The 23,363-nt window shown below is 40.2% G+C and overlaps 1 protein-coding gene across 3 annotated transcripts in view; it reads left to right on the forward strand.

Moving 5' to 3' along the window:
* grid2 (glutamate receptor, ionotropic, delta 2) overlaps positions 1-23,363 on the forward strand; it is a 423,234-nt gene that overhangs the window by 227,856 nt on the left and 172,015 nt on the right. For all 3 annotated transcript variants that reach the window (XM_069523619.1, XM_069523620.1, XM_069523618.1), the window contains exons 3-4: positions 9,475-9,762; positions 22,774-22,979. In XM_069523619.1, coding sequence (XP_069379720.1) covers positions 9,475-9,762; positions 22,774-22,979 — 494 coding nt within the window. The remainder of the gene's footprint in view (positions 1-9,474; positions 9,763-22,773; positions 22,980-23,363) is intronic.

The raw sequence follows: 23,363 nt of genomic DNA on the forward strand, positions 1-23,363 counted from the left end.
TTTCTCAAATGCATATCCCTGACTTTCTCTCAATGGACCAAACAATGTATTCCTTGCCAATTTCTATGCAGCTATACAGCTAATTACGTTGTTTCATCACTCGGCAGGATGCTGCCTCAGACGCAGGCCAGTGCACCGAAGCAGTGGGGAATTTCTTTCACTGATAAATGGTGCAAACACATCAAAATATTGTGATTAATATTTGTAACTTAAGTGTTTTAATGTCATGATGATGATGATACTTTTGCATGATACTTGAATGCATCTGAAATAGTTTTTTGCATCATATAGCAACAACATCAGGTAATTTAAGATGGGAAGCAAAAATACACACATTTAAGAAAAGTTAACACAACAGACAACACATTTAACAGTAAGTTCAGACACTTATAACATGTAGTATTTCAGTACCGTAGAACACTCATGATCACAGAATCAAAATAATATGTCAATTCGCCCCAAAAGACATCAGTCTGTGTTTTTTTTTTTTTGCAAACTGTCTAACATGCAAACTCACATTCAGCCACTTAGAAATAAAATGATAAGCTATAATGTTTTCCCTCTGGTCCATCAGCAGGTCAGTCAGTTGAAAGTTAATGAAGTCGTCTGTAATCGCTCACCTCAGGCCAATCACTGGAGTGTTTACAGTGAGTGACTGGAGTGATTGAGATGCAACACCCCCCCAAGCATTTTGTCAAAATGTGATCACGGAGAGATGAATAGTGCAATGATTATTCATAGTCACTCTCAGACAGCCAATTTCATTATCAAGCACCATCAGTCAGGCAGTCTTTTTTATGGGGAGTGAAAACAACTGAGGACCAGTTAAATTGTGCTCATTTGTTTCCAAAAAGATTCCACTCGCTGCCACATCTCTCTCTCTCACTCTCTCTCACTCTCTCGTATTACAAGTCTCTCTTTCTGACAATGACATGTATGCACAGAACGCAGTCGGAAAGCCGAAGTGCAAGCACACACTCCACATGCTCGTGCACACACCTGTGTGCAATTGAATATTGAGATACCAAGTGGGAAAATATGACATCTGCCGTGTGCACAGGCAATGAATACAAAGACACACTGAGCCATTAACAGTGAACAACAACAATCCATTTTCTAAATATGATTAAAACATTGACAAATGGGTCATTACCCAAGCTGACAAAGAGAATATGGGAAATAGATGGAGAAAGAGGAGTCAGTTTGTTTGTGTATGTACATTTTGTTGGCATTCAAGTTTATTAAGTGAAAATGAGAGTATGAGTGTCGAGAAGTGAGGGAGGAGAGAAAGAGAAAAGAGTAGATCTGTCTGAGGGAAGTAATTGCAGTCATAGCCCCAAGGTTGTAAACAGAAGAGCTGTGGATTTTCCCAGGGGACACATTCATCTCATTGACCTTACAATGGATAAAGCTCAGAGACGAAGATATATACTTCAGGTCTCTTTGAATGGATTGATGGTGAGTGGAGGGAGGAGTTTTGGGGAAACAAGAAATGAGAAAAAGGATAAACTGTTGCACATTTTTGAGCCACTTTTGGAAATCCAAGGACTTTCCCAACAACTCTGATAATGAGGTACTTTATTTTGATTCCGTTCCTTCTCTCTGTTCGATAAAAATCTATGTGACCCATGAAAAAATCTTTATTCCTTCTTAGCTACAGTTACCATGAGCTGCTGATAATTTAGTCTGACTAGACAGATAGCAGCTGCAGAAGTGAGAGGAAAAGCATTGCAGGAAAACTGCTGACAACCTGGAGAATATGTGGGTTCATGTTGTCAATGTCAAGATGTAATAACACACAACCATGTGAACGGGACTCGTTTTCTCTCTCCAGTCTAAATTCAAATATTACATTCACACAGGACTTGGTGTGAGAGTGTGCGCCCTTTTTCACGCCAAGGTTTTGGATGCAATTGATTTTAGACTTTGTGTGGCTCTCTGGTGTGGAATGGACACTTGGATGCACTTGCATGTCATAAGATGAAGTAAAACGTCGGGCGTTTGACCACATAAAGCAGATTCACATTTTGGATAATCTTTGAAACTTTGATGGGTGACCAGCTCTCACCCTCATCAACATGTGCAATGAAGAGTTTGGGAGTATGTGCAGCAGCATTAAATAAGGAAAAGCTTTTAAAATTTTAATCACACCGCATAGATGTCTCGTATTGAATCATTTTACATATTTACAGCTTAATATCCAACCATTTTAATGCTGTTCTGCTTTTTAGTTATGAGGTGAACATATTTTCCCCTCTGATAATCAAGGTGTAAGGTTCTCTGTGGAAAACCTGCAGTACGTTTGAGAGCTGTTTGAGGCAGGGAAATAGGGGACCAATGTTTTTCAATTAGTATGTTATTATCAATGAATGTTTTTTTGTTTGTTTGCTTTTTTTTACAGACATTGAATTTATTTTAAAATGCTTAAAAGCAAAGGATAAGGGAAAGATGTAACATTAAAGTGCACGAGTCACATTTTAATTGGATTTAGAACACAGTTGATTTGATGGTTCAATGGAGGGGCAGAGGAAATCTAAGCTCGCCCTGAACGAACTGTACATGCACCGACCTCAGATAATGGAGTGAAGAATTCAGTTGAGTCTGCTGGATGAGTGGCAAAGGGTGAAGAAGGGAAAGATCAGTGAGGAGTGGAGGAGAGACAGTAGGAGGGAGAGTGGTGTGGGTAAGTGGCATTTATCTGTCATGCTCAACAACTCCACAGGCTAAAAAACTAAGGTATTATACTGTTGATCCATGTTGAATTGAGGCAGGAGGTGGAGAGAAGGACGAACACGTAGAAACATGAGTAAAGGAAAGAGTTATTTAACGAAAAGAACAGCAAAACTGGGGAGGGGGCGTAAGTCTGGCAAGCGTGATAACGGTGAGAGCAGTAACCGGATAAATATAGTGGTAGAGGGCACAGAATTGAGGGGCAGTTGAAGGTAATGAGGAGAGGAGGCACAGATGGAGTTACGGAGAAGACAAGAAAAAATAAAAGGGGCTGGATGACAGATAGGACGTATACATCTTCGGGGCATGAAGACAAGAGCAAGCAAGGGAGAGACGATGCTAAATGTGACAAGATGAGGGGACCAAAGGGGGTCCATTAAATGTTAATGGAGGCAGAGTAGGGGTAGTGGGGTAAAGATTGTGTTTGTGAGAAATCGCGTTCTGGTTTCTTTCAACAACAGGAAGTGCCAGAAGTCAGAGAACTTCAAGTGATGCATTTCTAGAGAAACAAAGTCAAAAAGGGCATGTTATCTTTTTGCTCATTCTACCTTCCTGACCACATTAATTCAAGTGCTAATTCCCTCAAGGAGTGCATATCACACACACACGCACACACACACACACACACACACACACACACACACACACACACACACACACACTGTATATAATGCTGAGCACAGTTTCAGCCTGCCAGCAGTGTGAGTAAGCATCTCTCTCTCTCTCTCTCTCTCTCTCTCTCTCTCTCTCTCTCTATCTCTCTCTCTCTCTCTCTCTCTCTCTATCTGCCACTCAGTGCTTTATGGCACGGTGCACAGCAGCAGCAGTTTGGAGCTGCAGGTCTAGAACAATACATGAAACAATACACAGACACAAGTAGGTCATCCACACAAACATGCACACTATGAAGATATACACTCTCAGCTGTGACGGTGCTGTGGATTCTGGCTTCCTCTCTTTCTGTCAGTGAATTTCGGATAGGGCCAAACACTTGATTATGATTGCACGCTCATTGTACCGCCAGTCGATACTCCAGGTCCTTTTCATTCAGCTTTAGATAAGAGAGTATCTGTCATGTTGTAAACCAACTTAGTTGTCGCTGTCAGCTAAGCCACCAGAAAAATATCTAACTAATATATCCCCTCACCAAGAGGTTTTGTAGAGGGGGAGTTTTCATCTGGAAAAGCTAAAGCTGCTGCAGTATTGCTCCATGTGTTGGTCAGTGCACACGCCAACTGTTACGTCGACACAACACAGTCTTCTTTTAAACAGTAGGTGTCATAGCTGAGAAAAAACAGCACAGACAGAAAAAGGCAAAGAAGAGTAAGAAACAAAAGTTTTATCACCACTGCAGGAGCACCACTTCAGGCTCATGCAAACTTCTATACCTTGGCAAAGTTTTGTCTCATCATTACCAGCAGTGTCTGCAATCTCGATGCACCAGCTACCTGGGAATGTCTTAATTAGGAGTCACAGAGATGTCTGTAGAGACTGACTTGTTAGATTCTTCAGCTCAATCCACGTTGTGCTAGATGCATGCCAAGTAAAAAAAAAACGTTGGAAGTTGCAAGACCAGCTGAAACTATGCTGCGTGGCCAGCAGAACTGACGTAATTCCTGGCATGCACCGCCACGTGCAAGGAGAGGAGCAGCGAGCACAAACAAGACTTTAGTCAGCAGTGGAGGATGGGGCGGAGTAATTGTTGGATGTTGGAGAAAAGCACAATGTGAACACCTAGAAATAGTTGTCTGTATAATCACATCGATCTAATACTCTTTTAAATTCTGCTCTACTTCATGTTTTAAATGCACATATTTCAAAATGTGATGCAACAGTATCAGCATTTTAAGGCAATTCAATAGAAAAAAAGCAACTTAAAAACTGCAAATAAAGTTTTGTCAGTTTCTACTTTATTTTAATGTATTCCTTTTTCAGATATCCAGTTAAGTGCTTTTGGCTAGCACTGTCCGAGTGGTAGTTTAAAGAGTATTGAATCAGACATGGAGGCCAAGGGGTGAATTCCGAACTCTCTATATGTTTTACTCCTTTTACAACTGTGTTAAAATGTGTGTGTAAGGTTTCTGACTTACTCAACAAATGTTATACAGCTGCACACATACAGGCGCTCTTTGGTTTTCCTTCAGGTATTGATTTCCTCGCTTCCCTCTGTCTGTCCTATAGTTTTCCATCGTCAGTCACTGGGCTGTAGAAACTGGATGACTATGTATCAGAGTGATAAAGTGTGTATGGTTTGTGTGAGCGTGTGGTGGGAAGAGAGCGGCTTGCAGAGACACAGACCGCGAGAGGAATCAGTCACACCTGGATGCAGGTGGAGTGCTTGCAGTCCATTTATTCTGACAGGCCGAGGGGCTGAGGAGGGGGCTCAGTAACATGCTCTGTTGCAGACAACACATGTACGATACACACTGACAGAGAAAACATGCATCAATGACCTATGTCAACTAGTGTTCACTCTGAATATATGAAGTTGGTGAGTCCCAGTGGTAGTTTTGTGTCCTGCAGTTTTGAGTCCTGTGGTAGTTTTGTGTCCTGTCCACAGAGCTGATGAATTAGCAAAGTATATGAGTCACAGAATAATCCCCCGTGGCCGACAGTCTGAACCCTCGAGAACGAGCACATGCCTCTGTGGAAGACTGACATACACATGCCTCAAATACTCCACTCTGCATGACTGCTTGACAGGTCTTAGCTGCTTTAGCGAGATTGATCCCGGAATGATTTATCATGAGTCAGCGTGCGGCTCATGTATAGGAGGGCTGTGTGTGTGTGTGTTCTCATGTGTGGGTTGGCTATGATGATGCCGGTGGTTTGGTGTGTGTGTGTGAGGTTTCGTGGGTGGTTATGGTTCAGGATGAAAGGTGAAAGATTCCAAATGGCTGCATTTGGTATTTGTTAGCACTCCCACACACCCCCTCTCTCTCGGTGAAATCCAAACCTTATTGCTCAAAGTGCAGTCATCGTACACAGCCGTTATTCTTTAAAGTGTTCACAGGGTCTAAGGAAACATTATCCATCTGTGCACCTTTACATTCAACTCGTACTCCGTCACTCAGGCTCCACTTTTTAGAATTATTCATACACATTTAAACCTTTCATAACAGCAGCAAGGTGTGTTTTTGCGAGGTGCTGTCAAATTTCCTTCAAAGAGACACGCATTTGCTTCACCAGCATTTTCTAGCTCTTTTCTCGTTTCTCCTTTAACGTTTGCCTACTTCAGAGTGATGTTAAAAAAATGGGCTGGGTTAACACAACGGGCCCTTTAAGTCATTAGCAAGAGTATTAATGAGCCCGGTGCTTAGAAGCCCCCCTGCAGACTGGAGAGTGTGTGATGTAGTGGGGATGAGGGCACTAATTCTCCAAAGTGCCCTAATAAGTAGAGGATTAGCAAAGCCTTCCATTAGCCAAAGCCTTGATGATGCTAAGCTAATATGCAGTAGCGAGGACATGAGTGAGTCGGCTGAAGCGCTAGTTAGCATGACGGCTATGGAATCTGGATAATGTAGCTTATGATACATGGAGCTCAGTTATTCAGAGAAATGCAGCCTCACACACACAAGCATAAAATACAGTCATTCTTAATGCAGACAAGTTGAAATAAATCCACAGGTGTAGCCTCTGACATCAGGATACTTATGCTCAAATACTGAGGTGGCGGTAGATGGAAGGTGAAACCTGGGTTCATTGGTTAAAGAATAATGGCCGTGACTAAGCACTGTGCTGACACTTAGTGGAGTTTAATCATATATTGTTACGCTTTAATTAATTCCTCAAATGTAGACTTGCACAATGTGTGGTGCAATTGAAACTGATTTTGCTTCTACTCATTAATCATCTGCATCAATGCATGAGGAAATGGTTGCCTGAAATAACCCTTAAGCTTTTGCTGAAAACGAAAATCATTCTTCGCGAACTATTGCCAGTTAACTATAGACAGGGTTTTGTGTCCATATATTTATATCTATTGCCTCCTAATTAGATTTATGTCATTGATCCAAGTGATAACTGCAACCATTTTGCTGAGGTCCTGGATGGACCAGCTCCATCCAAGCTTTAATTCTCTGCATTAAGGTTCTTTTGTTAACTAAAGTAGGCTGCACAGGGCAAGAATATTGTCACATTAAATTAGTTTTAGGGCAACGACTTTATGTAGCCCTCCAAATTAAATCTCTAAATTATACTCGAACTTTATTAAACAAACAACAAATGCAAAGAACCAGTGTGTCATAAATTGTAACACAGACAAACATGCTGGGGTTCGGTATGATTTATGAAAGCACTTTAAAATCCAACACATCAGGATTTTATTAGAGCTTTTTTTTATGGATACCGTAAACTGTATATAAGGGTTTGTAAATGTAACTCCGCTTCCTCTCACTAAATGAAGCCAAAATAACCTGGATACGAATCCGGCCATCAAAGACCCGCAGTATTGAGGTCTCACCGATGCATGCGCTTGACCAATCATGAGTCAGTCTCAGCTTTCAATCACAATTTTTCCCCCATGGTTGTATTGCACCAAGTAACTAATTCAAACCAAACTTTGACGTGGATTTTGACTCTTCAGTTTGAAATATGTCCCATCTACTAACACTGAGGAGAAGGTATTTACAACCTTTATTGTATCAGCCACCAGGTGGTGATCAAGATGCTTTGGCTTTACTTTTGAGGGGCGGTCATGACGTCCATCTATGGTGGACACAAATTAATATGGGAGATTTGTATATCGCACATGTCATAAATATATCAGAACTCTCTCTTTCTTTCATTCTATCTCTCTCTCTCTCACACACACACAGTTTTATTCTTCTGTTTTATTATTTTTTATAAGGACCATGACTCTCCTCAGGCTTTTCTTTCTTGGAATGTCTGCCTTCATCTCTGCAGTGTCAACAGATTAGTCTCTGTGGCATTATACAGGCTCCCTGTGTGTTTTAGATTGGGCTTTTTGTGTATGTATCTGTGTGTGTGTACACTGTACTCTCTTTAAGTGTTTTACTCCACCACTTTTCGGTGCAACGGTTTAAGTCTGCTACAAGTGAAGCGAACACCTAAGTCTGGTGCTGAAGTGAAGGACGAGCAGCGAAGAGCCACATGGGAACAGAAGTGAAGGATGGAGTGAGGATCAGGATGAATGAGGGCTGGTAAAAGGGGGCAAGAACATAAGGGCAAAGTGTGGGTGGTCATCAGGGTAAAAGCATTGGAAAGTCCAATGGTGGGAGGCAGAAAAAAAAATGAAAAAGGAATGGAGAAGCGATGAATCAAAAAATGGTTGGAGTAAGGGAATGGTGGAGGACAGATGGATGCTTGTGTTGCCACAAGGGTAAACAAAAGATGAGGGAGAAAATGGTGACTAAAGATGGTGGGAGGAAGAGGAAAGGTACTGAAGAAGGGATGTTAAAATCATGTGGAAGAGGAAGGCAGATGACTCCAAAGTGAGGACATTGCACGGCATTATGTGGCGCTGTTAGGCAAATAAAATGAAAATCACTGCAAGACTGCCGCTCTGAAGTGATTGGGGCTGAAAGGTAAGCACTCAGGGGGGTTGTTTTAGACAAGAGAGGAGATAACAGCAGAGAGGGTGGAGAGGGTAGGAGGTAGAGGTGATTTTGATGCCACTAGAGGCCTGGGAAAAGATGAAAAGAGGAAAAGGAGGTGAAATAAGCACAGATAGTGTCTCAGAGCTGAGGAGCGTTTAGGCAGCACGGCACAAACAGCCAGAGGTTTGTAGATCGTCCTGTTTGGAAAGAAGGGAACATTTTACAACATGGTTTTCTGTTATACTACATCTTTGACACCACTTTTTTATGGATGGAAACTTTGATAGCTTTCTATATAAGACTGCTATATAATTTGTATTATTGTCCAGGAAGTAGCCTGGAGGTCAATTAATAATGTGGACTTTTGCACTTCTGTGTTACACTTAAGCCTTGAGGCTTGACTTTTATTCAATAGCTGGAGGAGTGCTTGCTGTCAGGTTGCTTTTGTGATAATGTCAAATTAAAATTTGATGGAACATTTAAATGGTTTAAATGGAAACAGGCAGAAACATTGGTCATTGTTCTCTGACTGTCTTCTAATATTAGACAGGTAAAAAGAAGAATACGTGTTCTGCACCAAGTGTTTTAGTGATGGAGTCATCTTAAAGGTGGCCTTTGCCTCTGTGTCAATAAATGTTTAGTATTGTTTCATTTATATTTTATAGGAACATCACACCCTGAAGACCAACAATGTTTGATATATACTTTTATCATGTCCAGGGGTAAAATCAGCCTCGAGCTTGAAATGAGAATCTCAATAAATGAGAGTCTTTGCATGTAGCACACAATATACTCCCATCCTGCTGCCATCTATCTTTACCTACTGTATTCTCATGCCTCTCTACTTCAAGTTACCACAGAGCAGGTTGTGTATGACTCTAACAGCTTTGGTTCTCAAAATAACAATGTACGAAGCAATATCTCTGTCTTTTCTGTTGGTTCTGCAGTGTGGTGACCTGTAGAATATGAATTATTTTCCTTGCTACACTCTTAGCACAAATAATTACTTTGATCAAAAATGACTTGGTGTTACCCTTAGTTATATCAGATATTTTTTACTGTGAGTGCTTACTGACAAAAAAAAGAGTAGTAGAACCATTGCCTTTGTATGATTTACAGAATGACCTATTCCTCTTCTGTTTTCCTTCTTCCTTCTTTCTCTGCTGCCTCCTTCTCCTCCATCCAGCCTGCGAGCTGATGAACCGTGGTATCCTGGCCCTGGTCAGTTCAATCGGCTGCATGTCAGCAGGCAGCCTTCAGACTCTGTCCGATGCCATGCACATCCCCCACCTCTTCATCCAGCGTTCTCCAGCAGGGAGTCCCCGCTCCGCCTGCCCGCCCACCGGTCGTGTCCCTGGAACCGATGACTACACCCTAATGGTCCGCCCACCTGTTTATCTGAATGAGGTCATCATGCAAGTGGTGTCTGAGTATAGCTGGCAGAAGTTCATCCTCTTCTATGATTCTGATTTTGGTAAGAAAACACTTTAGAAATCTCTTATTGAAATCAGTAATAATTACAAAAAAGAATTTATCCAACATCAATATCGTCACATCAGTGAATTCGTAGCACTGTTAGGACCTCAGAGAGCAAACAGGCGTATACGCTCTCTTTTTCTCTGTGTATGGCAAATGAACACAGACAAACATTCACATACAGACATGTGCATGCATATTCATAAACACTGAAGGAGGGGCACACATGCATAAGCATCCTTATACATCTTTATGCTTTTGGAACATCAGTCTGCCTGTGTGTGTATGCTGTCTCATTTTGCCCTCCTTCTGTGTCTCTCTCCGTCTCTTCGCCCCCTCTCTTTCCAGTCCATTAACTTGAACATTACATGAGAATAACTCTGTCCTTTTATATAGTGCCACTCTGTTCTTTTAGTCTCTTAGCTGCTTTCTGCAGAAATGTTGTTTTGCTGTTATCCAAGCTTGTACACGTGTATTCAAATGCACATGTGTACTTTATACATGTGACACTAAGGCATGTTCAACACACTTTATTGTGTCCTCTTTGTCCTTTAACACCTTTTCATCATCACATTCCTGTTATACACAGAAGTGGTGTTTCAAACTTACTCCCTCACAAAACCTGTTCACTCCATTATACAGTCTCGACCCTTTATAGCTCTGGGTTGTGCCTCACATCCATACGCCTGCACTGTACTGGGTGCATGTGCAGCACGTGATGGCTGTGTCCCTGATCTGCTGTGTCTTGCCCACGTCTGTCGTTCATGCAGGGAGAGCGCCTGCTGTGGAGCTGCTACATGACGTTTCTGATACGACAACTGTATTCGCTCAAAAAAAAGTAGCTTATGTACTCAAATACATACCAAGAATCTACCAGTCTATCTTCCAGTCCTGCAAACGTTAAATAAGTGTTAGTAATATATTTAACAGATATACATTGAAACTGTGGTGAAACTGTATTTTGCTATGAACTATACATGGCACACAGAGAAAATTGGAGAGACCCTGACTGCACGAGAAGAGAGGTGCAGCTCCCATGGGTGGTGCTCTAACCTGATAAAAATGGGCACCGTGATGAAAAACAAATGTCCTGCAAAGCACATGCTCTGCTAATGCATCACATTCAGCCCGGGCATTAGATTAATATACTATCACATTAAGATAAGGACTTTGCCACATGTTTCCCTTTATGTATAGAGCTAATTCAACTCTTTCTCAAACAGAGAAGACAATACCAGTGCACTGCATTTAATGAGCTGAAACTCAAACGCATGTTGCATTTTGAACACCTCAATGAATGCTCGATCCATCTTTACCGCTTATCCGTTTAAGGGCCGCAGGGTTGCTGAAGCCAATCTCAGCTGACACCGGGTGAAAGGACAGGCCCAGTGTTTTGGTGGCTAATGAAAAACTCAACCTGCGACATTACTCATTGGTGGGTCTGGCAAAATTATACCTAAGACTTCAAGCCAATAGAAAGCAGTGTAATAGTTTTCCACCTTTAGTATTTTAGCGTCAAATTACTGCATGTAGCCATAATGGGGCACCGTCTCTCTCATTGTGGTCAATTAACACAATGAATGCCTTGTTGCATTGATCTCCACAGTGATCTCTGGTATTGGAGTTGTTTTGCAACGTATTCTGCAGACTCAAACTCATTACAGCATTTTATCACTGTATCGGTTATGTCACGTGAAAGTATTAACTACTGTGCTCTACCATGCAGTTAGTATCAGATGCATATTGAACAGTGGCTAATGTGGCCTTTCTGGAAACACTGCAGACGTCAGCACAGTTAATACCATAATTCAATTAAAGCAACATTTTCCTCCAATCTGCACAGTAATTGGCAGGTAACACAGCTGAGGCATGCCAAGAACCAATCCTACTCTGTGTGTCTATTACACAGAAGGTAACAACTATTGTCAGACTGAGACATGATAAATGATTAAGCCCAGGGCAACAATGTAGTATAAGTATGTAAAAATCAAAGAAGGAATCTCCTCACATGTTGAGAAGAGGCATCATGCTGAAACTGGATCTTACAAAACTTCACCCTGATGATGGATGATGATTATTTTTAACTTCTAAATTCTGCAACACTGTTAAATCCGCCATTACTCATTTCAACTTCTTAACAGCTGCATTACAGTGACAAATAAATTCATGCCTGTTGGGGAAGAGGTTTTTACGCCAACCTTAACCTCGGCCTAATCCTCACTGTAGACAAGAGCACCATTTCCCCTCCAGACAGACAATTTCCAATAAATGTGTTCCCAAAGGTGGAATAGTTCAAACATAGTCGACCCCATCCATCCCCATTCACATTCAATACACACATGCACACACACAAACACACACACGCATGTTCTTTGCCCACTTAAATCCCTATATCCCCTCTGTGCTCTGTGACCACTGATTCAGCACATGGATCCTCTGGGTTTTGGCAGTGCTGTTCTCTCAGCCACAGAAGGCCCTTTAAAGATATCGCTATTGTTCCCTAATGGCCTCACCCAAGGAGAGAAGGGGGAAGCATGAATGTGCACGAGAGACCAGGAGAGAGAGCGAGGTAGAGAGGAAGAGGGATGGCCTTTTAAGATGTTAGCAATGTTCCCAAAAGACGTCGCCTTTGCACAAGAAGAGTTCTTCAGAGAACAGACAGCTGAGTGTGTCGTCTCAAATGAAGCTACGGTGCAACTGTCCCAATCCCTATTTTCAGCTCTACTGGTGCGTTCCGGACACTGAGAACACATGTTTTTTCTCTATTATCTCATTTTCCTTTCATAGTTTCCTTCTCTCTCTCCCTCCATCTTGCTTTCTTTTCTCTTTCCTCTCCATTTTTGCTCCCTCCTCCTTTCAGTCATCCCTCAGGTGCCTTGTACTGTAAAAGCAGATATATAATAAAAAAACACATGAGTGACACATTGCTGTTGTCGAGCAAATGTGAGAAGTAGCACTTAGTGGTAATAACACTGTTGGCATTTAGATGATTTGTTTTGTTTTGCTTTTAGCCAATGAGAAGAGAGACCCGAGGCACAATATTAAAAGGTTATAGCTGGAGTAAAGAGCCTTTTTAAAGTATGCTGCTTGTTAGGATGCCAGTCTTTTATTAGGTGAAAGTGCCCATATTTTGCAGAGACATGTAAAAATGAAACTGAAGGGAGATGATAAAAGGTCTTCGATATTGTCCGAGGTAAACATTAAATTAAAAGTTGGAGTTCTACATAGAAAATGGCAATTGTGTGAAAAGTGTTTACTCTGCAGGAAGAGTTGTGTCTTTTGTGGGGATCACAAAGACAATATCTGACACGCTGTGGTGTTTAACATCTCAAAATGTTCTGTCTGTCTTTCTGTCTGTCCAAATGGGCAGGTTTAGTATGGGCACTGCACAAGTTTCCTCAACTGAGTATATTGAATCTATATATTTTTTTTAATTATTATTAATTATGAAATCAATATGGTAAATCTGTGTTAAACTTTAAGATACTTGTATCATTCAGGCCAAGTGTGTCATAATGCAGCCCATAGAAGCTGCAGTGTCATGGCTCTGTGCCATGTGCTCATAGTGTTGTGGGTTGGAGTTCAGGTTGTTACACAATCACAATCATGGTCATTAAACACGACTCCCTCACCTCACATAGCGCCATCTAATGAAGCATGGTTATAGTTTAAAACCAAATGTCTTACCTTTAAATCGACCTCTCTCCTATCTCTAAACTCACTCGTGATTGTGTGCTCATTAGTAATTCATGAGGTGAGAACAATGGAAAACTTCTTTACTCCACATTCTTGAAAAGTGTGGAAATGTCAACCACTGTCTCACAGGTTCATACAAAGAAGAGGAGTCAGTCCCATGTTGTGCCTGTTGGTGTTGAAGTGAAGAATTTCACCTTGTTGCCAGTTCCCATTCGTAGAGGGCATCAAAGAGAAATACCTGACAGTGAAGGTGGGATGACGTATTTAATCAGCAGAGAAAAGATAGGAAAAAGGAGAAAGAGAAAGAAAAGGGGCAGGTTATAAAAGGCCTGGGTCACTGTACGGAAATTATTAAGTGATATTATGTTGTTAAATAAGTGATAGATGTAAAATCTGATTAGATTTCAATGAGACCTTTTTAATGCTACTGCATGGAAAATCTTACTTGTTTAAAATAACATATTCATATGTGAATGCAGATAAAGTATTGAAATACAAGTACTAGTTTGTTCCCACAGAATGATATGTTATTTATGTGACATCATTAGATACTGAGACATAGGTGACAAAGCAGTTTCTTGCTGGAGTGTGCTGGAGGTGAAACAAGTTTCAGCTACTTAATATGTATACAGGAATACCAGACACACTGGGGAGATTGTAAAATCAGTAATCTGAGATAAATCTATTTTTTTTTTTTTTCACCTGATTTCCAATTTCTGATCAAATATTGGCTAATTTTAAGATTTATTATCTGAAATGTGACACAGCTTTTTTTTTACTTCAATAAGCCAGAAAGATTGGAAACTGCTGGTTTAATCTAGAACAATATTGTGTATAATGAAAAGTTTTTGTCAATTATTTTAAATGCAAAGCTGTCAAATAAATGTAATGGAGTAGAAAATAACATTTTTTGAAGTATAAAGTAGCAGAAAATCAGTATCTCAAAACTGTATTTCAGTGCAGGATGAGTAAATAAAGACGGCAGTAGGTAGTAAGACATCAAGCAGAGACTGGAAACAGGAAGGTGCAGATGCTTCAGGAGGATACTTTGGGGAATTTTCTTTTTGAAAAGCTTTGACTTCCCGTGAATAAGAAAAATACTGAATATAACAAACACATTGTGATTTACTAAAGAACAAACATCTTATTTAACTGATCAAGATATTACATCAGACATCTAGGTCACCAACTGTCTTATGGTTTAGGCATTCCGGAGTATTTTCAACATATTTCAAAACAGTTTAGGTATAAACAGAAAAGCAGAGAAATCATATTTCTTTCCATGCATCAACTTGTAGAGTATAAAATATCACAAATATTGTTAAAACTCTGTTTGATATATTTTTTCTAGGTACAGATCTATTTGACACAGTCTCTATTGTTAGAGGACATGACTTGAAGCACTGGTGACACAGAGCTAACAGTGGACTTGTGTTGGCAAAGTGATGGGGGGGGGATAAACAAGGATGAATGAGTCAAACATCAGCAAACTCAAAAGCCTTTAACTGGATATTTGTTAGGACCATACTTGGAAACGATGAGGCACCATATTTGAACATCTTCAGAATTGCAAGGAACAAGGGTGGAAGAAGGAACAGCGAGGGGAGCATGACAAAACTGACAAGCAAACTTGTTTCTGGAGACAAAGGTAAAAGGAATGATGAGAGATGAATTACTAGATAAAAAAGATGGATTTATTTCAGCAGCAGTGAAGGGGGGTGGTGTTGAAAAACACCTAAAATCTATGCCAAGTGAGACATGGGAAAGTTGATGATGAAAGCAGACTCAAAGGAATGGAGGCAAACAGGTGCATTCATGAGGCAAAGACCAAAGATCTACAAGCTTTATTCTGGGAGGTCATGTCTTTCTCCGTGTCCCCCAGGGTAAAACCGCACAGAGAGCCACAGAGAAAACGAGATAAGAGAGATTGTGAATGTATAAGGGAGAATGGAAATCGTAAAGCAGAGAGGGAATAGAGACAGAGATCTAAAGGCATAGCAGAAGATAGGACGAGTAAAAGGCAAATAAACACATAAACGGCTATCAAAAAAAAGGGTGAAATACATTTTTCAAGGACAGATGGGTCTGACCCGAGAGAAGTAGTGTGCATCATTGGAGGACAGAGTAAGTTAAACATCTTAAGCAATGAAATGTAGAGTTAGACATAAAGAACAAACCAAAGCAAAGCTGCAGCTTTTTAAAATATGAACATGTGGTAGACTGCTTGGGGAACGTGATGTTTTTGTGGTGCAAAGTGCTGTGTGGAAAAAAGCTTTATAGTTCTAATTACTGTATTAACATACATTTTTATTGTGTAGTATACATTTTATATTGTCTTGTTGCCAAACTCAGCAGAAAGATAATAGAGCATTTCTTTTTCTGTTTCACAGACTTAGATTAGTGAAATAAGCAAATATCACATACGAGCCAATACATGTCAACAGTAAATGAATCACTCTCACCTGGTTGTTGCATTGCATTGATTTGTCCATGAATACCACACACGCTTGCTATTAGTTATCATTGTTTCCGGTGACTTTCACTTTCGTCATGGTTGTCATTGAGTCCTGCACATTTCATTTCTTTGCTTCTGGTTGTGAAGATGCAGACATGTGAGACACAGTTGTGTCATATTTACTAAGAAAAACTGCTGCTAAATATCCCACAAGGCAATTTATACCTGCATATAATCATGGCAGCTGTTCCATCCAGATCTATTGGTATCTATTTTGAAACATTTAGTGGGTTACATTAGATATTTATGGTTAGCGGTAATGTAAGTGTAGTATAAAGGGGAGATTGGGATTGGGAAGGCGCTGCGTACCTAAAAGGTGCCAAGCCTTTTGTGAAGTGTTGGTTTTTAAGTGTCTGTTAAATTCTCTGTGGGGACTCAAGGAATCTGAATCATGGGGCTTTGAGAAAAAAAAAAAGAAGGACGAAAATAAAGCAAGTATGGTGAATGAGTATAGGCACTTAAATCTGAAGGAATGAATGATTTAGAAACCAATAGGCAGCTGGCAGAGAACTGCTGATGCCTGAGGGCCTAAATCATTTTATTTCCTGTATGGAGGTAAATTCCCAAATTTAGGTTCAGATTCTGAGGGCTGGGCACTTAAACATTTTCAGCCACGACTCCAACCGAGATATGAATTCTCTAGACCCAGACATATGAGAAACGGGCCCGCATTCCAGTTTGAGGCTCAATCCATATTTCAGGAACCACTGCCTTTGAGCCATGAAACAATGAAATGCCTGGGGCAGGGTTAAAGATGGCCAGCGGTAAAGACCAACTGGAAAGACAAAGCAATAGTTAGATAGTGATGTTGGGCTAACAGCAGAGCAGGCTGGAGATAGGTAAGAGGCAGTTGCACAAAAATAAATGGTGTTGACAATTAGTATATATTTTGCTTTCCTAAAAAGTTTAGTTGTGACCATGTAAGATGATCAAAGCTTAAGTTTTAGGTGGGATGGGCCCTGATAAAGATAACTTACAATTATGACTGCAATAAAAAAAAAAACTGTATTTTATTAGTGAAGGCAACATCTTGTCATCTTTACAGGAGGTGCGAGGATAATAAATTCTACTTTTGTGTTTTTTGAAAAGTTGAACCCCTGAGTGGAAACACGCAAGGAAATAAACAAGGAATCCCTTCACTATAAAACACTGGCATGTGCTACTATCTGTTGCAATTGCATTTTTATTCTGCTCCCCTCTTTGGCCTTGATGTCGTTTTATCCTCCTCTGCTGTCTTCCCTCTAAAGTACTGTTCTCAATGCAGGCTCCAGAAACCCTTTTTTTTCCATAGAGGGTATGAAATGGCCTGAGCATTGTCTGAACCAGCAGTAGATATCTTTTCTTTTATGTCTTACTCTTTTGATATCTCCATGCTGAACACAAACACATCACTTGACCAACAAGTTGCACATAATATTCCATTAACAACTAATAGAATACAAACAATATTACAAAAATATTAAGTAAATGAAAGATCATTTTCAGTCTGTTTCAGAGTTAAAAGAAATTAGCACTGACTTGAAGTTGGATGCAAATGCTTATCTCCTGTGTGTATTGATGGACCTTACACATGAAACAGAGTCTGTGCCTCACAGTGGAATAAAACCTTGGACTGAACACACTCCCAAAATTAGATTCATCTTGATAGAACAGAAAGCAAACAAGGGAAACCGAGGGAGGTTTCAGATGGATAGCCAAGGGAAGAGAGAAAGATGAGAGGAAAGCAAGCAGGGGAGCAAGAAGTGGAGATTTCTCAACACAGACAGAGTACCGCTGAGCTGGTCGGTACATGCAGGTGCAATCCCTCCGTGCTGTTGGCTGCTACACTACATTAACTCTAGCTTCCACTTTGAGCCAGGGACTTGGAGGATAGATGGGGAGAGAAGGGAGGCCTGACGAATGGGGGAAAGAGACACACACAGAGACCTTAACAATTCAAAACTCAACCCTGTTTTATAAGAAATTATGGAAAATGTTCAAGCTGATTGAGTTTTCTTCGCAAAATGCCAGATTCACTTTTATAAAGTTCGAAAAGCAATGTTGGCATTTTGCGAGGTTATATAAGGTCCTCTAAGAAGGAGATCAGTATTCTCATCACCAATGATCGAACTCTATTATCAAAAGAAACTTGCATACCATTTAAGTCTTAAGAGCAGCAGCGATAACAAAGAGAACAAAATTTAACTTTACAATCATCACGACACAGCATGGATGAAGTTAAAGGAAATGTGGCATCTTCCCCACCAGCTTCATTAAGTTACTAAACTAAGTTCTTGTACTCTGTTGTCTCCCTGAGTTTTCACTGCGGTGGAAAATCATCCAATTACAACCGACAGCTAGAAAAAGCAACAGAAGACTAACACATTATCAAATCATGTTTTATCACTGAAATCATTTGATTCAGTTATGGTTCAATCATAGACAGATATAAACATAATTTGTTCTACAGTATCTATCCAGGGGGTGATTGTAAACATGTACACAATATGCTATAATGTAATCCCGATGCATAGTGAGGGCAAGAGTACCTGTCTGCTGAGAACTGTATCCTTGTTGTGGAAATGCTCACAGCGAAAGCAGCTCCTGATGTTAAACCGATTTCTGCCAACTGGAGAACTCAACCCAACACTTCCTGTGCTTTATGACTGCCTGAGCAGAGATTTTGAGGTTCTCTGTTTCTGAATTCCCCAAATTTTAAATTAGCCCTGGGCTACTGCATTGGAAACAGTAGCGCTCCTGCAAAGATCGCTAGTTCCCAGGGAAAGTGGAAAGGCAGCTATAGTTTACAAAACCTGAAGTGACTCAGGCTCATACAGACTCTCTAAAAGTTTTAGAAAATGTTGCAAAAACCACTTAGTTGAAGGGGAATAGCATGGCAGCAGTAATACACTCATCCATATTAGATGAGGATGAAGAGGGCTGGGACTGTGGGGATGCACAGTGTCTTTGCATCAGAGACTCGGGGGAGTGGTTGAGTGAGGTGACAGCGCTTGGGGAAAAAGCTGTTGAGGTGATGGGTGATCATGGTGCTAATGGACCGGTACTGTCTCCTGAAGGAATGTTTCTTAAACAGATGGTTGCCTGGGTGGGCAAGGTCGGTGGCAATTTTACCCGTCTTTTTATCCGCTCTGGTGTCCTGATGCTCCTTGATGGAGAGCAGCTGACAGTCAATGATCCGCTCGGTGGTGGGGGACTACACGTTCAAGCCTCGTCCTTTGAACAGCGGGAAAATCAACCGAACTTGAAGGTGTTTTTGACTATTGATGTGTAAAATTGGACAGTGATGTATCTGTACTTTTATATAACGTAACCGTTATTCTCCACCTCGTTTCTGTGTCACCGGTTTCATCTGTATGATCTTCTTACTTTTGCAGTTTAGTATAATTAATGATAGAACTGTTATGCCTTGTTTAAGATGAATATTATTTCTTTGATAACTTAACTTAAATTGAATGTTTTTCATTTATTGCATCCTTAATTACTAACTTACAATGCAAACTGCAGTGTATTAGATTATTGTTTATAGCCTACACTGCATGAAGGAATATCTGACATCGTCCTAAATCAAGTTGACGCAAATTCTTTACAAATACACAGTTTTTATCATGTGAGTTTGAGTGAGCTAAAGGGAGCGAGGCAGTGGGGTTTGTTTTTTAGTCTGCTCACACAGTGGAGCAAGGTAAATGCATTAGACACACAACCTGTAGTATAAGCTAGGGTGGAGAAAGGATTGATGGTGGCAAATACAGCCAGACTGACCCTTCAGTCAGTCACTAAGGCAAGCAGGCAGATGGAGAGAAGAGCTGACAGGCCGACTAAAAGGTACATGGGCTGACAAAGAGGCCAAAACTACCGCCACGGAAAAAGGCAGAACTTGTTTAAAGTACCGAAACAGTTTAGAGATTAGTGTATTGGTGACGTGTTAGTGCAAACTGTACTGGCACTAAGTAATTAGTAAAACGAGCACGGCATGTGGGAGGATAAGCAACTTCATCCAAATCCAATGAGTTCTCTACATTGTTTAATTTCTTTTTGATCTGTTGACAAAAGCCTTTTGATTCTGTTGATTTACATAGACTTCTTTTTAACCACCGAGAACATAAATCAGTGTAAAATGTGTGTGTAGCTTGGCACCATTGATTATATATTGCAGTGGCTGTGACAGCATGAATATGGATATTTAAGAATTGAGAGCTAAGCTTAAATCTTGTTTGTGTGTGTGTTCATGCCTTCGTGTGCAATCAAACATCTGTCTGGTCGTGTTTGCTCTCGTGCTTATTTAAGCTCTTTATTGTAGTGAAACAGAAGCATTTTAAACTAAAGCACAGGATTTAAATATATTTTAAACAAACTTTAGCTGTCAACTGTCGAGTGCTTTTGTTCTGGCAGTAAATAAAGATTTCATACACACTGCATATTGGTAATTTTTTGTGTTGCCTCTTATTATAAAGTTAGAAGTAATTACTATTTTTACTCCACATTATTATTTCTGATAATTAATAACACCAATTACATTTTAATGGCTTGCTACCTCTGTGCTCCTGGACAGATGCACTGTTGTTTGGCCATTAAAGATCCCAGTGTCTCTGTTTGCTCAGCATACACAAGCACAGGTACTCAAAGAGATACAACGACAACAACATCACAATTAGCAGACAAACCATGACTGCAGATCCATGAGGCAGCAGTTCAACGATAACACAGCAACACACACACATCTGCATGCATGCATGTGTATGCCTATGCAGACACACAGGTCTGTTCCTATTTAAAACTCCCTTGTTATAATGGCTTGGCGCCCAGCTGTTGGAGAACTTCATCCGTTTATGTGTATTGTGTTTCTATGCCTCTGTGGCAAAGAAAATAAAGTAGCAGGAGGAAGAGTTAAACTTTCCACTCAATCTATGATCACCTCATTGTCATGTCCGTCCTCGCCACGTCGCGTTGTTGTCGCTAAAAGACTGACAACATCCTCAATCTTCTCACTGTGAGAAAAGGTTTTTTGTGACATCTCCCCGAAAGATCCTCCGCTGTCCTTCCTGAATCCTCTGAACCCCCAGTCTGCTTGTAGAATCAGTGTCAAGTGTACTGGGTTGTGTGTGTCGTCTTTTTGAATTCATTTATTTCTGAATCAAAGCTGTTGCCTGGCCTGCCTCCTCTTAATATGCTGTTAAACCTCCAATATTTGGCATTGATGCAATCACACGGTCGCCCCAGCCCTCTGGCCCTTAACAGGTCTAATCAATCCAGTTAATTGCTTAGCCATGACACTGGAAATGACGACAGTGTCATCCGTTTTCCGTATCAAATACATCATTAGGTAGTTGCTTTTCATAGCCACACACACACATCAACGACATCATTAACAGCGGTCTCAACCAAAGTGCCTTAATTAGGATTACCTTGACCTGCAATGTAGCTCATTAAGTATGGAGGAGTCTCTGCAGTATAAGTACTGACACCAGCATCCTGGTTTTGTTTTCATACAAAAATAACTCTTAATAAAGATAATTATGATGGTTTGGCGAGTTAATTGAAAATCTTGACAGTGTCACGAGTTATTTCTGCTCTCAGGGTCCCAGTGGGAACATACTAGATTCAGCAAAACTGGTTCTTATTTTGGCTTTGTCCTTGATGCACATAACAGAACATTCAGCACGAGGACAGAGAATTTGGGGGCCCCAGGCTCAATATTTTAAGTGAAGAGCATTTATACATTCTTCAAATAAACCTGTCAAATGAATGAATGGCCCATGACTAGCCAAAAAAGTATTTTTAGAGACACAGTCACACATAATGAGTATTAAAGCCTACATTTAACTTGAAAACTAAATCAAATTGGGATCAAAAGTTTTTTAATTTTTTTATTCATCACTATAAGATTAAAATTTAAGAACACGCTTCATTCACTAGTCTTAGTTCAGAAGGCAGAAGCTTCAATTTACTGTGTACTCAATATTTTTGGTCACCAAGGAACCCAAATCTCAATCATGCAGTTGTTTTTATTTAGATGAGTCATCTTATCTTTGTCTAGACAGTGCGTGTGGGTCTGAATCGATCCATATTATCTGAGTTTAGCTGTCATCACTGTGCTAGAGAGAGCAGTTTTAGATTTTCAAATGATTTGGCCAAGGAGACGCTTGTACAGAAAAATAAAACTCCTAAACAGATCCTTGAGAAAATGAAACGAGAAATGTGAAATAAGGATGAAAAGTGTGGTTGGAAATCACAAATAAACGGCAAGAAATAATTTCCACAATTATTTGAATTATATCAGCACTTGAATAATACATTTTGAAACATAATCACGATGAAATACTTTGTGTTGAAATCTGAACAGCACTAGATTTATTGCAATGAAATATTTCCCTTTGAAAATTGTATTGTATAAATGTATTAGTCTACGGCTCTCAAATCCAGATCAAAAAATTGCATGCCAACAATTCAAAGGCTATAATCAAATGAATCAATTTCATCAAGACTCAAACTCAAACATTTAGATTGAAGATATAACCTTAACAACAAAATAAAACACTTTGTCAGATGTTATTTCATTTCTTCACTACAACCCAGCAAACAACTTAAACCATAATGTTTGTTTTTTGCTACTGATGTATCTGTTTAGTGAATCTATTCATATAGAGAGATAACGATCTAAAGTCACAGTAAAGGTTTTAATATTAGAAATATATGAGTGCATTAGCTGTTTATCTGCCTGTTGGATATAATTGTGTATGTATAATATTTCCAAAAGAATTTTTCAATGGAGCATTTTTATCTCCATCTCTCTTCCTCCAGATATCCGTGGTATCGAGGATTTCCTGGACCGGACCTCTCAGCAGGGAATGGACGTCTCCCTGCAGAAGGTGGAATCTAATATCAACATGATGATCACAAGCCTGTTCAGGACAATGCGTGTGGAGGAGCTGCATCGATACAGGGATACGCTGCGCAGAGCCGTGCTGTTCATGAGCCCAGCCACTGCCAAGGCTTTTATCACTGAGGTAAGGAAGGAGGTTTTGGTCCCACGTTTCTTTTTTCCAGTCAATAATGGAAATGGAAAACACGAGAAACAGTATTTCAAGCTTTCCCCTTCTATAGAGCTGTTAGAATGTTTTGTCGATCTGAAGACTTTGGTACAGAAATAGAAAATAGTTGTGTAGGTCAGTACAGGCCTTCCTGGACCAGAATCAATTAGGAATTTATTTTTTTGGGCCATTTTTTGGTAAAACATCAAACAGAGCATGTCCAGAGTTAAGCAGAAGCCATAGCCTTTGTTGAATATACCTGAAGTTCTAGCAAACAGCAGGATCGACTTTTATCAAGGTTTAAATATTGCATCAAATGAATAAGAATACAAACTTAATTTACTACAGATACACTAGTAC

The sequence above is a fragment of the Paralichthys olivaceus genome, chromosome 4 (assembly GCF_024713975.1).
Source record: "Paralichthys olivaceus isolate ysfri-2021 chromosome 4, ASM2471397v2, whole genome shotgun sequence".
Classification (NCBI taxonomy): domain Eukaryota; kingdom Metazoa; phylum Chordata; class Actinopteri; order Pleuronectiformes; family Paralichthyidae; genus Paralichthys; species Paralichthys olivaceus.